A 17,067-nucleotide genomic window follows, 5' to 3' on the forward strand; every position below is an offset into this window, starting at 1 on the left:
TAATGAAGAAAATAATTACAGCATTAAATAGTATTTCACCAAATATTAATGTTTCAAGTGCCCATGCATTCATTCTAATTGATGTACCATTGTGACTTGAATGTGATACTTTAGTCCGTGTGCTTAAAGAAGAAAATCTTTATCTTTCATGAGGAAGGTTACAAAATATATGCACCAATGATCTAAAATGCTATCCTAGAAATTTACATTAACATGCTCTTATATTAGTTTAATTAAATACTAACTATTAAGTACCACATCTAAATAGCGTGACTTGTATAAAAATTTAATTTAGAACTATTCGGAAACAGCAGCTGCAAAAAACAGAGTATTTTTTTACAAAATCCTGCCAAATCAGTATATGCCCTTAGAAGTGGCTATTGCTATCCATTATCTGATCTCAAAGTATAAACCTAGAAAAACAATTATTAAGTTTTGAACCCAATTCTACTATAAATATTAATCATCAAGGGAATACTCTGAACTCTATTCCTCAATTTGCTCAGGAGACATCACCTAAAGGAACCATTCCATTTTAAATGTATTAATTAATGAAATATTGGCACATTTTTCAAAAGCAGTATCTTCCATGAAAACAAATAATATATTATTCTTTCATCAATACATGTTTGTCTTGATTTTTACATTGATTGTCATGCCCTGCACCACGATTGTTTGCATCTATACATTGCAGACAAACAGGGAATGATGAGATTTATTTACTAAATTATTAAATAATCATTTACATGTGAAAAAAACTTGCCTTGCTAACCTGCACTGTCAAGGAACTGTTCATTTTAAAGGTTAGCAACTGTAAAACTATCTGTTGCAGAATTACAGGGTTTGAGAAATAAGCTACTGTAACTAATAAATACATATAGTAAACCAAAATGCTGAAAAACAACAATTAATATTGAAGGAGACCAAGTAAAAAGGACTTTTATTTAAAAAGAAAATCCCCAAAACCACAACAATAAACAATAGCCATTGAAGGATTATTCTAAGAAACATGCTGGAGATGTTAATTTCAGCTGCAGTTTACAACAGTAACAAGGTTATCCTGGTTATAGAGAAGCTGTTTTCGTTCCTCTCCAATTATTCTGACTAATCTCTTCATGGGCAAGGATTGCATATATAGTAATCACTACAGCAAATACAGAGACCTAAATTTTCAAGCTTTCACATATTATATTAGACAACAAGATCCATTTCCAGTCACCAAAACAAAAAACTGGATTTTCCAATGATTTGGTCACCTACGTATCTTCTCACCAAAATACTAAAAGTTTCAGTTATTTCACTGTAGTGCTTCTCTCTTTGGTATCCAGGAAATTCCCTACTAACTTCCAGTTTCAGAATAATGTTTTTCATACTATAAGCGGAGTAGCCAGAAATACGTCAACCTGACTTACATGTAGTCTTTTAAGAAAGCCAAAATAAAGACCTAATAAAAAAAATAGAAGTAGCAACCACTTACTTTGACTAGCAAATATACAAAGTCTGCTCACAAAAAAAATAGCACAGAGATATTCCTCAGGTTACTGTTCTACATTGTACTATAGGCACTTTAAAATGATGAGACAGATTTTATATATGGTATCAGCCACTCCCAGGGCTTTGCAGAGTTATGTTTATGAAAGGTTAACAGCCGGCACTAATACGAGTATCATAACTCTTTTCAGGCAGTAGGTGAAACCTTGAAGAAAAAGTGGCTCTGTCTTCAAAAAAGTGACCTGACCTTTGCTTTGGTGGGTTTTCACTCTGCAAGAAATAAAAAGCACTGCATGCTTTCCAATGCATCTTTTTTTAGCTGATAAACTATTTTGTTCAAGCACTCAGCACAAAAGGACTAAGTTTTATAAAGATCAAATAGCATGTTATTAGTGCTAGCTAATGATAGCTCCATGCATCATACTAGAAAAAAAGCTTCATAGACCTGAAATACGTCATATGCATCATGAAGAAAGTAAATACGTAATTGGCCAAGAACCTTTGATACGTTCACCACTTAGAAGTAATTCTCATTGAATTAAATATATTTAATTTTACAATGATTTTGTAGTTCTTTGGATATCAAAGGCATCACAAATCCAGCATGCTTATCATTTATGACACTTCTGCTCTGAGAATTTCTTGCAGCATGCAAAGAACTCTCTGTAGGGTAACTGTAGATGTGTTGCACAAGCAAGCTAACACTAACATTGATGTGGCGATTATTAAAATCTGTTCAAAAACCGCAATAGAATGTTATGTTTTCACCTGCAATTGTTGAAATGTTTCTGAATCAGCCTGTAGTTTAGTATAATCAATAGCATTTGGTTTTTCATTGGGCATAGAATACAGTACTAGTGAAAGTAATTCTAGTGTATAATGCGTTAGTAAAGAACCCCTTCTGTTAAGAGACTTTAGAGTATTTAAATATATATGTCTAGTGTAAAATGTTGCTTTTATGGAGCCAGATCCTGCAGTCTTTGCAGGAAAACTTCCACAGAAATGAATGGGAACTTTTTAAGTGTAATGGTAAGGACAAGCCCAGGGTCACCAGCATAATGCAGTTCTGCTGTATGCTCAGACTTTATCTGTCACTTCCAAGAACATGAGAAATCAAAACACTGAAATCCCTGTGAATTCAAGATAAGTACCCTTCCTAAAGGATGGGCATGGTTTCAAAGAGCGTATGGCACATGATGCTGGTGCATTTATTCATTTGGCTAAAACATTAAAACTAAATATTATTAAAAATATTTAACTTAGCCTTGAAAGATTAGAATATATTGGGTGTTAAGAAAATTTGAGTTTAAAAACAATCCTTACAGTAAGTTTAACAATTACATTTTTTTGGAGAACTGTAGTAATGACTATGATGGCAGAATTTGGCTCCATATGTTCTGTTAGCAAAAAAGACTGTTTATATGACTTAAATTGCTTTGTAAAATGTTCCTAAAGCTATAAACATTGCAGGCCCAGTCCTACAGGTTATACTTTCAAATTTCAATGAGAGTTTGCCTCAGTGAACTACAAGGATCTGTGCTTTATTTGCAAAATCAACTTGATGCCATTTTTAAGCAAAAACCAGGTATTTCAGATAGCAACTTTTGAATAACTAAAATTAAATGGTGGGGCTGATCCTGCAGACTTTAGTCCTGTGGAGATTCTATCCTGCAAAAGGTCCTTCCATTCACACTGGAGTATTTCCAGCCAGCCTTGCCCGCCAAGGCGGTGCCGTGTTCCTGTTGGCTTCAATGGGGCAACTCTAATAGGTCTCAAGACTCCGTCTAGATCCCAAACGCGTTGTTAACTAACGGGTTCATAGATAAATTGTTATTATGATTATTTTTAAGTGGTTTTTGTGTATTCTACTTGCAAGCCAGTTTTGCTTCGAGCCATAAACACCGTCAGTTAACGACTGGATGGTTCTGGGGTGTGTTTTTGGGAAGCGGTTGTTGCCCAGCTCGCTGCTGATTCGCGCCATTGTTGATTTCACTGTTGTAGGGGAAAGGCTCTAGGGCGGCAGATAAGGCTGTTGCCATGGTGATGAAGGAGATTCCGAGGGAGGAGTCTGCAGAAGAAAAGCCCCTCCTTACTATGACATCACAGGTGGGCAGAGCGCGGGGCTCTGACGACACTGCGCGAGTCACCAGCCGCGTATAAAAGTCTACATAAAATGCGGCGCACACAGGTTGAGGGAAACCTTAACCATCCCTTAGCCTTCCCTCGGTACAATTTCAGCTTTAGTGGAGCTGGTGGAACTCATCTGCTAGAGGATCTCACACCACTACCACCGTGTTTCCTTACTGACATGGGGGAAAATAGTGTGGGGTAAATTATATAATGCCTTGTGAGTTTAGATGTTTTGACATGAAAAATGTATTTTTTCCCCCCACATAAAGGAAACCGTAGAAAGTACATTATATATTAGTTACCAGGAATTCTTTATAACCAATTTAAAACTTCAGCTAGAATTCATGCCGCCAATGTTCACACCACAAATATTCATTTGCAATGCATGTATAAAATAAGAAATAACCACAGTAGCATCATTTTCAATACCTTGGATCCCATCCCTAAGCTCTTGCTGGGATTCGCCTCCTGGTCCAAGTCAGAATATGTTGCTTTGCACAGCCCATTGCTTTCATTTCTACAACTTCATCTGGAGGAAGGACACAACATCATCACACTAAACCTCACACCTTGGAGCACCCATCAAGCCTGAGGTGGTTTCACTGCCTTATTGAAGGCAGTATCTGAACACTCCGACAAACAAAGCAAAACACTTCCATCTCACTATGACAGTGGATTTTACTCCCTCCTGTTACTCACATACATTAATTTGCTCCCCCAGAAACGGCATTCAGCTCAAACAAGTTATTCCTACTCAACAGGAGGCTTAATGGAAGTAGTCTTAGCACATAGTTGTTCTTCTGTGAGAGCCTTCAACAAAATCCACAGTCCTGTTGTACTCCTTCCACATTTTGGGATAGTGGCTACTGTACTTTTTGAAGGTATTTAATACACACACAATCCAGCACAGATGTGTTGCACTCATACACATATGGTATAGAAATATCATCATCTACTTTGGAAACTAGGTCTGGTGACCTCCTCCTCAGCCCCTGTTGAACGTCATATTTTGCCTGTGCTGAACACAAATGTCTATGAAGTAACTGCACAAAGTAATTGTTCTCTTTAAGGCATCTTTCTAATTTTCTACTAAATGTTTAACAAACAATTACAAACAAATATAAAATGCTGTCCCCTCTATCGACCATTCTCTCCCCACCCCAAAAAAACAGTGCAAAACTTCCATTGGCTTCAACAAGGCCAGGAGTTCAGCCTCGGTTCATTCAACGTTTAATGCACCATTTGTCGTGCTTGTGTGTCAATCTACTCAACAATAGCCTATGATAAACTTATGAGTAAAATGCTTGTGTTTGTTAGTCAGTGTAATTTCTTCCACTAAACACAAATACCTACTTCCCTGCTATGCACCAAAGGGGTGCAGAAGCCAAAAGGAAGCAGGATCAAGTGAAAAAGTGAGTATTTTCCATACCCATCTCTGCATCATGTATTTGTGATGTGCAGTTATACAACCATATTGCATACATCATTTGTATCCTAACTGTCTGGCTGTAATGTTGTTTTGAGATGCTGTTTCTCTAGTGTGTCCGTGCAAACCTCTCATTAGACCATTCATTCAGAATAACACATCACCATATTGTGATATACATGTAGTCCTCATCAAAGTGTTTGTCTCTCCTCTTTACATGATGAAACAGATGGATGTGGTTGCTGCTCACAAGTGAAACACACAAATTCCAAATTGGCTGCAAAATTGTCAAGCCAGGTTGACTTGGGTCAAGAGAATAAGACTTGGTCTTTCCAAAGTTGTCACCACCAGCAAACGCAGTATAGGCACGTGTACGTCTTAGGTACCCAAGTTAAAAACCTACTTCCTAAGTAGCTCCACCCCTGTAACTAAACAAGAAACTTGCAAGTTAAAATGCAAGAATGAAGATCAGGTAGAGAAGTAGTGGCTTCTCTAAAAGTTAATTAAAAAAAAAAAAAAAGGAAGTCTCATTTCTAAAATCCTTGATGAGTAGAGGATTAATTGTGCCTGACTGTGGAAGCAGACTCCCCAGAAAGCATAAGTGAAATCTGATTCACAAGGAAGAGACTCCAAATCCTTGTTCTGAAAGAAATAGTACTCATGTTTTAAGAGATACCTCTATGCTCTCTTCCTCTGGAACACGTTAATAACATCCAACACAGAAGAGGTCAGTTACGCATTCACACTTCATTGTTGGGCTCCTAGCAAAGCCCTGCTTGTGAAATGCAGCACTTGTTTGCCAACAGAAATAGTCACTGTGAATTACATTTTGATGAAGTTTCCAATTGACAGATTATTTTGTATCATCAGGGATTATTTTATACCATCAGGTCTGGAGACAAATCTTTAAATAACCTGAACTATAAAAGTACTGCAGGCTCCAGTAAGGCTATGCCAATACATGGCAGCTGGGACTCTTGACCATCCTTCCAGTAGTAATGTGTATACTATGAGAAGCAGAGGGATGTTGTTAGTAATTGAATAGGCCTTTCAGTACCTATTTTTTGTGATTCCATCTCAATTATTTTCAATGGAAGTCACTTTATTGGTGTGAGAAAGCATTCAGTAGTTGCCAAATGTAATACTTCAAACATGAACAGAGAGCGAGCTTCCAGTACTAATGGGATTTCGTGGAACATAACTCTATTCTGTGTTGCTGTCTCCCTTTAACTTTTTAAAGATAATTCAGAAGAAACTGGAACAAATGAAAAAATGTAATTTTTTATATGAATAGAAGCTTGAAAAGGCAAAAGAAAGTTTGCTAAATTTTCAAAGATGAACTGGGAGTTAAGCTACAGGCAGATATACTGCTAACCAAAGCAGAGAAATAAATAAATAAATAAGAAAAATCATGCATAAAAATTTTAATTTCAAAATAAAATTTTTGTTTAATCTCTTCACAGCTTCTTTGCATTTGTCAGGAAAAAAGAAAAGCTTACTTAAGAATTATTTCCTAATGACAAATTTAAACTTAAATATCCCCTGGAGTCAAAGTTTAATCATACAGTCAGCTATGAAATTCTCAATTTACTACAGGTCTGTGAACCTCAAAGGATCCGATTCAATAAAGTAATTCAATCCACACTTAAGTATGATTAACTGCTTTATTGAGCAGTAAGAAATCGCCTGCTTAAATGCCTTGCCAGCCCGATTTTAAACAAATCTCAGTGTCACAAGAGTTTTGTCCCATATTCATCACTCATAATTTAGATTCTTCATTAGAGAACTGGAAAGCTACTGATGGTAGGATGCCTACAGCGTTAATAGAAAGAAATAAGGCCTGCCCAAGATGATCCTGTGGCAAACATGCTTTGGTGTTACATGAACAAAAATATGATTGGATGAAAAATTCACCAAGAGGAAAAAGAAATGCAAAGTTTATATTGAAAGCCATGCCCGCTTCTGTTTATAACTGAAAAATATGGGACCTGCCTACTTTGAATCTACATGAAATACAGAGACATTGCTCGGAGTGCAATTTAGGTATTGAAAGTTCATAATTTTCAAAGTTAACCTACAGAACGCTCAGGTTTAGAATTTGAACTGGGAACAAGAAATTTTAAAAGTTGAATTTTTATTATAAGAAGCACGCTGAAATTTATCCTGTCTCAAAAAATAAATAAATAAATAAATCAAGCTACAACACACATGACAATTTTTAAAAAGCCTTAAGCATCCGGTGGAGTTAATTGGCATGCAGTCATGAAATAGATACCCTTTTTTAGTGCATCTATCAAGCGCTAGTTAGTAGCGACATTGTTTTTTTAGTTTTTAAAGTGAACTTCATTTGCATTCCATTTGTTGATCCAAGCCTATTTATATTTACTCAAGTGCTTATGAGTAAAATACAAAAATACTTGCACTGCCAAAATTCCACTGATTTTTTCTTGGCTTGTTGGGGGTTTGGTTTTGCTTTTTTGGGGTTTTGTTGTTTGGGTTTTTTTTGTTATGGTTTCTTCGGTGCTTTGGGAGGTGTTTGGGTTTTTTTGAGGGGTTTGTGCGTTTTGGTTTGGTTTGAGGGTTTTTTTTGTTTAACACCAGCAGGAGATCTTTCAAATGCTTCCTTTCGACTTTATAAAGGAAAGAGAGCAAAGATAGCGCTCCCAATGCTCTTAGCAGATTTTCTAATGTTTATCAGGGACTCACTAAGTGATTTTGACGGCATTGTCGCATTTTCCATGTAGAAGTTAACAGCCCCATTTGAATCCATCATACCCATTCTTAGCATTAGACTTCCAATGATTTACAGCCCACTCCATAAAGGTTTACAAAATAAAATAACAGAATGGGAGAAAATTAGATGAATGTGATGAGCTTTTGTTCTCTTCTATAGCATTCTAAACCAGAATTAACTCAATTTTAACTAATTGATATACGTTAATGTAAAAAAAGCAAAAATCATGACAAGGGCAATAATTAAGTTCGAACTACAATAATTCACTGTACATTCCGACCTGCCCTCTGAGAACAGTGACAATTTCCTCACTAATCTTAGGAGGAGTAGATCTGAGATGTTTTATACGCATTTTAAAGGAGTCATGATAAATTCCTTAGCAGTATTTTTTACACATCTCCAGTTTGTCTCTCTTGATTAATTATAAAAGTTTTCAGTAGTTTAGCAAGGGGCACTTCTTAAATTCCACTGATAACATTTTCATCTATTAGTAAAACAGGGTAAGTACAAGAGTAAAAAAGAAAATATTAAATTACTAAATGCATCCTTAGCAGTACAAATATTAATTGGTTCTTCACCTCTAAGTTAAATATTACTAAGCACTTTTATTGCTTTTAGGGCAGTATGCATAATTTCAGCAGAAATATTCTCATGAGTATAATAAAGTTGCCTTGACAATATGCTTAAAAGTCATAAATTGGCTGCTTGCCTGAAGTTATACAGATTTCTCTGTCACACAGATTAAATATATTTGTCCATGAAATAACAGCTTTAATTTGAAATTACCATGGGAATTGATGGTGTAATTTTTTTCATAAAATAAAAAACTAACAGCACTGCTTCGTACATTTTAAAACGCCTTACCCTTCCATAAGCACAGAAAGACTTTGACAAACGTTTTTCATTAATAATATATTATGCCTGTGTAACCCTGGTTTTTGTATGAATTATTTATGAGTCGAATTAATTCTCAGATATTTGTTGGTTCTTCATTCATGAATGTTAAGCAAAAATCTACTATCCTGTTACAGTTGCAATCCACGTACTGCAGTTGCTCTATGTTCAGAGAAGTTGCTGCTTGTACACTGAAACTGAGCTACCAAATTGCAAGTCCAAAAACAATTTCACAAACAACTTTTGAGTGAGCTTCAAGCTTTCCAGTCTGCAAAAAACATTTCAAAACAAACACACATGCCATGACAGATCCCTACAGAGGAAGACTGTATAACTTAACAAGAAATTACAACTTGCTGCCCATGACTGCTCACAATAATACATCCAAACCCACAGTTTTATACTCTAGACATGCTACAGAACTTTGTTTTAAAAGACAGATCCACAGAAAGAACAAAAAAAGAAAATATGTTATTTCAAAATAATTACAATCTATAGGCAAAGGTACAACAAGGGTACAGTAAAAGATCACTTTTGCTGCATGGACAGTGAACAAAGGGCATTTTCACCACAGTTCAAGAACAGCAAGAGTGAGATAGGCTTCACAAAAAATAAGTTCTGTGATAGGCCATGATACATTTGATATTGTTTACTCACTCATCTTTATCTTTACAGTATTCACGCTGCTATAGTATGAGGGCTTGTTCTTTAAAAAACGTCAGTAGTGCATCTTCCATCTAAGGAGACGTTCAGTTACGTACCATACTCAGAATAGTGCATGAGGCTGCATACAATTCACTACTGCTTAACTTACCTATGGATCAGTGGTGGTTCACAAATAATTTGTACGTGCAGCTCTCTTCCACATACTGGCAGTCTTTACTCTCAGCTAATGAAGAACATTAAATAATTTTCTAATATTTTGTCAGCAATCATCATATTTGCCCCAGAGATGCTGCAAGAGTACCAACGCAATACCTGCATTATGAGTGAAATGGGGCTCCTCTGGTTTCTATCACCTGCACCTTATTGAGAACCACAGTTCAGAAATGTTCTAAAAGTCAGACTGCCCCCTCAGCTGATGTTGCCACACAAAAGATCATTTCCATGAATGATACAGAAACCAGAATCTAGCATCTCAGTTACCATTTTGTCTCTGTAGGTAGTATCACTTGTGCTTTCTCCCGTAATGTAGGTTCTTCAGGGCTTTCTCAAAAGATAACTTTGGATTCTGTAGCCTTCCTATTCTACAAATCTTCCCAACCTGCGTTTACTTTGCTTACATATCAATCTGCTAATCCCTTAGCTGACTAGCCCACCATTTTAGCAGTATAGACTATGTACTTCCATGAAGAAATTATTTCTGTTATGTTATTTTAAAGAAATACCTTGAAATTTCTCAGCAACTACGTTACTGCAAGGCTCTGTAAGCATCTATGATGCTGAATTAACTTTGTCTTTGATCACTGTTGTAGAGGAATTCTCCAATTCAGATAGTGATATCGGGGAAGGGAGAGGCTGACATACAAATTGCGAGGTAACATCAGAAAGACAATTCATAACCAAGTGAGAGAAAGCAAATAAATACAATCATCTAACACCCAGGAAAGGGAAATACTCAATTCTAGTAAAGAGCTTGCTTCATAGAGCGTGAAGACTCGAATGCAACAGACAGATTCACAGTAAATCACATTTTCATACAAGTAGTAAAGGCCAAACTGTCAGTCACAGTCAAAATATGACAAGCGCAACTTTCCTCCCCTTCTCCCATGGCTCTGATCCAGCAAGACTGTTAAGCACGTGCTTAACCTTAAGTTTTGCAGGACATGCTCAAGTGCTTTGCTGGAGTGAGGCCAAAATGCAGAAGCCAAATACAACTCCCGTGTTTAGTTTCCTTTAGCCAGAGCAAGAGGAACAGGCAGAACGAGATGATGAACTGCAAGATATTTACTTCTGCCTTGCAGCGAGACACCATAATTTGTACAGGTCAGTACTTAGGAACACAGATGGGATGCCACTGTGACACAGTGATCAAGCAATGCAGGTGCTGTTTATGAAAACATAGCATAAGCATGTTATCATTTACCAATTTAGACATCAAGTATAGGCTTTAAACATCACAGCTGGCATATGAATTTAAATATCCAATATGGTGTCCATAGTGAGCCTCCCACAGCTTTCTCTGACTTCACACAAGCCCTCTGTCAGTTGTTTACGTCAAACCCCAGGGAGTCACTTGGCTTGTGTGATTTCAGGTAAGATGCTGTCACTTCTGATTCACAGGTCACTCCACACCTTTCGTACTACTTAAGCAACAGAGTTCCTGTTATCACCTGCTGAGCGAGACTAGTCTTCAGAGAGGCAGCAACACCAAACTGCTCTTTGCAGGAGGGAGAAGCAAGTTAGTTTCTGTTTGAGAGCTTCCCACAATACACATTATGTGGAAGTCAGTTATACTGTGTGCCCTGTGAACTGATTCGCTGTTCTTGAGAAAGCCAAATATTTGGCTCGCACATCAGTTTGGCTGGAATGTAAATTCACAGTACACTGACACAGAAAAGATGACTCTGACCCTGGCACAAGGATAACGCAAGAAGTCAAGTAGTGATCACACTTACTAAACAACAGTAAATAAAGCGTGAGAGGTGGCAATTTTGATTGTGAAATATTTATAAACATACTAGAAGAGTGGGTGAAGTAAAAAATAGCTCATGCGGTTTGAACTTTCAGCATGAGATTAGTGATTTTGCGAGGAGTTCCCTTTCCAAACCATCCTCAGCGAGCAGAAAAGGAGAACTTCCAGATCTTATCCTGCCAAGATAATAATCTGCAGACACAGCTGTCAGGCCAGTTATGCTCTAGAGAACGATAACCTCAATTTCATGTTGTGTTTCCCAATTATCAGTTTTTAGAAATAGCTAGTTCATGGAAGTTCATTCACCTGATTGTCAACTTCAGTGGCATGCACTAGGGTAAGAAAATGTGCCAAAAAAGTGCAGAAAACCTATCAAGAAACCATTGCTGTGTATCATACAAATTTATCCGTAACTGAAGTTCATCCTTTAGTGGATGCCTTAAGTTAAAAAAAAGTAGTTTAAAAATTACAAACTACTTGGATTAATCTAACTCGCTCACCTATTTGTCCAGTTTCACCCAAGCAGCAGTCAAGTTTCTCCAATGTCAAAAACACAACATCTCCAATAGAAAATCTGAGTTACAAGGTTCCTACTTTCTCCCATGCTCATTACCAGACCCTGTGCTTTCTAGGTCTGGCTGTTTCACTGATGCAGTCAGCAGCCACCCACTCATCATCATACTGAATGGGCAGTAGAGCAAAACCTCTAAGTGCCCAGGAGAAGATTTCCTGTTGAACTGTGATCATCCATTAGTAGTTTCGGGGCTTTCTAAATTAGTGCCTTGAGTAATTCAATCAGCCTCAGGTGACAAAATGGGTAGAATCCAATCCAACTAACTTAGGTAGCCAATTACATCTAAGTTTTAGGTGCTTGTGGAACCAGTCTTTCTAAAATAAATTCCATATATAGCTGGTGGGAAAGCTAGGTGCCTTTGAGAGCCTCCTGAGGGACGGCTTAAATTAGGCAGGATGTCCCTCTGGAGTTGCTTTTCTAGGCATTTCTCTCTCCCTGTTGAACAGAGAGGGAATTAAGCACTTAATTTAAGAGAACTAGTTCACTCTGTGCTCAAAACATAGGTGCTAATTAGCTGCCTATGCCTAACTGGAACCCACCAATTTAGATTCTGAGTAATTTATCTTAAAGACTAGCATTATTTTATGCCCTACTAACATTAAAAAAAAAGAAACAAAACAGCATGCCTTGTGCACTGCAAACAGATGACGATCAGGAATATAGCAAGACAGTATATAAAATGGGATGTCAGGAACATACTTTACTAATAGCCTCGGTATGCTCCAGCAGTCCCACAGCACAAGCCCAGGGGATTAAGAGGAGAAAGCAGACAAAGCACTTGTAGCCATGAGCAAGGCAAGTTGAACAGGTGAACATTATCAGCTGTAAATGCAATACTAGGTAGGAAGCTGGTTCTCTCGGCTGTTCCCTTGAGCCCGAGGCATGCTTCAGCTCCCTCTACCTCAAGGCCAAACTAAGCTGTTTCACAACAGAGCCCTGCCAAGTGCCCCACCCCCTTTTTGTCTATTTTTAGTACAAAATCAAGCTACTCTTTAGGTATTTCCCAGCTCTCTTGCTACAACACAAGATGTCGACTGGGTGCAAAGCAAAACCAAAGCAATAGCAGTTGCCATCCACATGCATTGTCTCACGGGGTCTCTGGCACATTAAAACACACCACCACTGACACCAGCATCACAAGAGGCACCTATATTAAAACCATAAGCCAAAGGCTCTAAAGACTAACAGAAAACAAGCTTTTAAAGAACAGCAGAGCTGGGGAGATGCCCTGGGGCCAATACTCCATGAAGGCATTTTACCAGGCAGGGCATTCCTTAAGGGCAATGGGAGAAATTAAGGCCTGGGAGGATTTAGGGAACTGCAGAGCAGAGGAAGAGGTGCTGCATGAGTGACTGAAGGAAGCTGAGACCAGGCTGGATATTAGCTAGAAGGAAGAAACCACGCTCATGCCCACTGCTTGCTCTCAGGGACCACCACTGCACATCTTCTACAGCAACATTTCCCTTCTGCTCCCAGCACTCCCATGTCCAGGACCCACGTAGGATTTGATTATATGTGGCACCAAGTGAACTGTTCGAACAAAATTCATAGGGTTGTCACCTACCATTGAGGACCGAGAAGCATCCAGAGAGAGAACTGCCATGAGGTACTGCATCCTCCTCTCCTCACAGAAGCTCTTCAGGCAGCATAGAGACCACTACCAAACCAGAGAACCCAGGAGAAGGAAAATCAGCATCAAAGGCAGCTGCAGACAATATAGTCCCTCAGCTGACCAAATGCAGACAGCTGTGGATGGGGTGTGTGAGAGAGCACAGAAAAAGGGGACCGGGTGATTCCCTTAGCACAGGCTGGGCAGTCCTGCAGCCCAGAGTGCTGGGGGGGGAAATACAGCAGACATGGCCTCGAGCACAGCCATCTGCCACTGCCAGACCCAGCGCCACTGCCAGACCCAGCCTCTGCACCTTGTCTCTGATCTCTGATAAATAACGCATGCTTTGAGTATCTTTAAATAGGGAGATTGATAAAAGCTGTCAGATGACTCTTTTGAGTCTCTCAATATCCCTCCTAAATCACAAAAATAATCTCTACAGGCTTGTTGGAAGAGAAAAATTCCAGTAGTAGCATTAAGGTAAGAAAAAGCACCTTTTTCTGTGGTGCTGTCCAATAGCAAGTCAGTCACAGAACATTCATTTGAATTTAGGAGTATTTAAACTATGGATGAGTCTCTTCAGATGTACTAGTACAGAAAGTATCACCCTCCGCAGATTTTACATCTTCAGTTAAAGGAGCATGTGGGGTTTTTCTTTAATTAAAAAGGATTTTATAAAGGAAAATAAAGTTCCTAGAGACATTGTGAGAATTAATGGCATTTGCTGGCTAAATTAGTACTTGGAAACCATCAGTTTCACAGGCTGAGTCTATATTGCTTGGCACGTGTACAATTATTGCACGTGTAAATGCTGCGCGGCGGTGCAGTGCCAGCCACTGGCTCCTGCTCCCAGTGCTTCTTCCTCCAGCACTGGGTGATGTTGGGTGGCTTTCTTAATTTCGGTTTGCTACTGTCGCCTGCAGGGTAGAGATAATACTTCTCATCTCTGCAGTAGTGCCAGGCTTGATTCATGACTGTTGTAAAGCATTCTGTGATATTCACCCTGAAATGTGCTTGAGAACCATAAATTATTGCTTTAATATAGATAATAGTTTTCATCTTATGAATGTTTTATAACATCACTCCAAATTCATGCCTGATATAACTCTAATAACTTGAGCAGAGTTAAACTGGGGATAGATTTTGTCCAATATATGAGGCAGCAACCTGAAATTCAAAGTGTGAGGCTGAGGACTTACCAAGTAGCATTGCATACACTGTAATGTCAGAAACCTACCCCAGTACCTGCAAATGGCAAAAATATTAGCTGATGGCAATTTTTAGCATTATGTTTGATTCATCATGAAATGTCAGCTTCATGAAAAAAAAAAGTGTTTTTCCAATATGTTCTATTCCTGCAAGTATGTAGTTTGTTTTCATTAAGAATTACTTCATCATTTGCTGTCTGTTTTGACTCAGCTATTTCTGTTGAAAGCAGGTTATTTTTCATAAGAACAATCCATTTAATAAGACATTTCTACAGCTTCCAGTCCTTAGTCATGGGAGCATGGGACTGGGAGGGATCCTCTGGGCCACGGTTTACTTCTCAAAAACAATCATATCTTAAACAGACAGGTAGAAAGTTTGTCAAAAGCCATTTTAAATAGTTAGCCTTTTTGTCCCCCCACCCTAAAAAAATACTGTTTATTCACTTCATTGCTGGGAAAGTTTCTTTTAGTTCCCAGGTCAGATTTATCTGTGGCTGGTTTAGATCCCTCTGTTGTCTTGCCAGCCTTTCTCAACAGCTAAAATAACTTTCACCCTCCAATGTCATCTAGCCACTCTCCCTTTATGTATACATGAAGAATAATTCCTAGTCAACCTTCATTTTGTTAGACTAAGCAAGTCAAACTTAGTCTCCCTGTAAAATGTGTTTGTTATTCCTCTGATCATTTGAGTGACCCATCTCTGATGAATTTAGTGCATATGTTCACAAAGTAAGGGAGTCAAAGATGAGGAACCTGTATGTTCTCTAATTAAACAAAAGTCCTGCAAATGCAGCAGAAAAAAAGACAACTTAGTAAAAATTAAATCTTGGTGTTTGCTGGCAAAATTGATGAAGTGGATATTACCACCAATCTGCTTTCAGTTTGAAGGAACGATTTTATCAAGGGACTTTGAAGAATGCACTGATGGTTTCAAATTAAAGAGGGCCTGTTCCTGAGCAGGTCTTGCTTAAACAAACACAATAAAGAAATTTCCAGGGATGTGATAACCAGCTTTGTAAAGAAAAAAAAGAATTGTGAGACATCTGCTACTTCATATTTCACTTGAACCCTGGAGAATTCACATCTTTGCAGATTCCTGTCTTCTTCCCCTCCATGATTCTCTTGGCATTACTGCTGCTCTTCCCACAGTTTACTCTTTTACCCCCACAACAGGTTTGGGCAATAAATTTCCTTTCCAGTTGGTCTTCAGATTTTCAATTTTTCAGTCTCCAGTGAGTGATCTTGGCTCTCTTGGTTCTTATAAACTTCCTTCACTCTCTCCTTCTCCCATTTCCTATTAAATTTTCCATGGAATATAATGGGAAACTTGATAAGCCTCTAAACTGTATGCAATAATGTACCCTATTGATATGCTCTTAATGTACAGAAACAGAGTATTTCCTATGAACTTTTTATGTTTACAGTGATTCCTATAGAGCCTCTTCTTCCTTCCTGCTCCCCTCCAAATGGTGTAGGTCTTTTCTTTATGCTGTTAGTGTTTCACAGAATAGATCATTGAATATCCAGCTGATCCAGAGTCTTTGACAATTTTTCTGTTGGATGCTATGTTCACCAGAATGTGCAGCTTGTTCCAAAAGTGTAGCAGCTGTTGCTGATGTTAGTTCCTACGATGAGATGTGTAAGTGCAAAAAGAAAAATGTATTCAAGCAATTTTTGCTGATAATTGGACATAAAGAAACTTTTAAAATATTAAAAAGAATTTTGATAAGAATTAACTCAGTATCCACCTTCATTTTTTCACCAATAGAAATGAGTAAGGACTGACACCAAATCATAAACAGAAAAAATAAGGTCCTCCTAGGTCTTAAATATCAATATTAAGTAAACCTATATACCTGGAGATAATGTAGTTACTGTAGAGCGAGCTTTAGCGGAAAGCAAAGTGTGCAGCTGGTATAAATGGAATTTCCAATCAATGTTGAGATTTACCAAACTAAGCAAGTAAATTCTGTGTTATATGGGACAGCAACCTGGGCAATCGATTCAGAAAGCTGTAAGTCCTCACGATCACGTCACCAGTAAGGTCCATATGCAGTCTGAGTTTAGCATACACAAAATTAGTTGGGGAAAATATCATTGTCAAATTTCTAAATTACATGCGCATATTTGCACATCCTGCTACACACAATTGGGCAAGCAATCACTCATCTGTCTGCCGTGTTACTCATGTAAATTGGTATTTCAGTGCAAAACTGTAAGGTCCTGGGCAAACAAACATACACATGCTATACAGTCAGTCAGCATTAAGTCCCAGCTTAAATGTTTGACTCATCAAAATAATGGCCTTTTTATTTTAATAGCTACAGTATTTTTCTGGCAACTTTGTAATATCAAAAACAAGCACC

The 17,067-nt window shown here is 38.0% G+C and overlaps 1 protein-coding gene across 3 annotated transcripts in view; it reads left to right on the forward strand.

The window, feature by feature from the left end:
• The first annotated feature begins 1,685 nt into the window (after positions 1-1,685).
• PEX5L (peroxisomal biogenesis factor 5 like) overlaps positions 1,686-17,067 on the forward strand; it is a 46,939-nt gene continuing 31,557 nt past the window's right edge. For 2 of the 3 annotated variants that reach the window (XM_009559282.2, XM_009559283.2), the window contains exons 1-2: positions 1,686-1,748; positions 3,493-3,597. In XM_009559282.2, coding sequence (XP_009557577.1) covers positions 3,529-3,597 — 69 coding nt within the window. In that variant the 5' untranslated portion in view covers positions 1,686-1,748; positions 3,493-3,528. Of the gene's footprint in view, positions 1,749-3,492; positions 3,598-4,994; positions 5,034-17,067 lie in introns of all 3 variants that reach the window. The other variant, XM_054074189.1, reaches the window with a different exon arrangement.

Source organism: Cuculus canorus, chromosome 9, assembly GCF_017976375.1.
Source record: "Cuculus canorus isolate bCucCan1 chromosome 9, bCucCan1.pri, whole genome shotgun sequence".
NCBI lineage: Eukaryota > Metazoa > Chordata > Aves > Cuculiformes > Cuculidae > Cuculus > Cuculus canorus.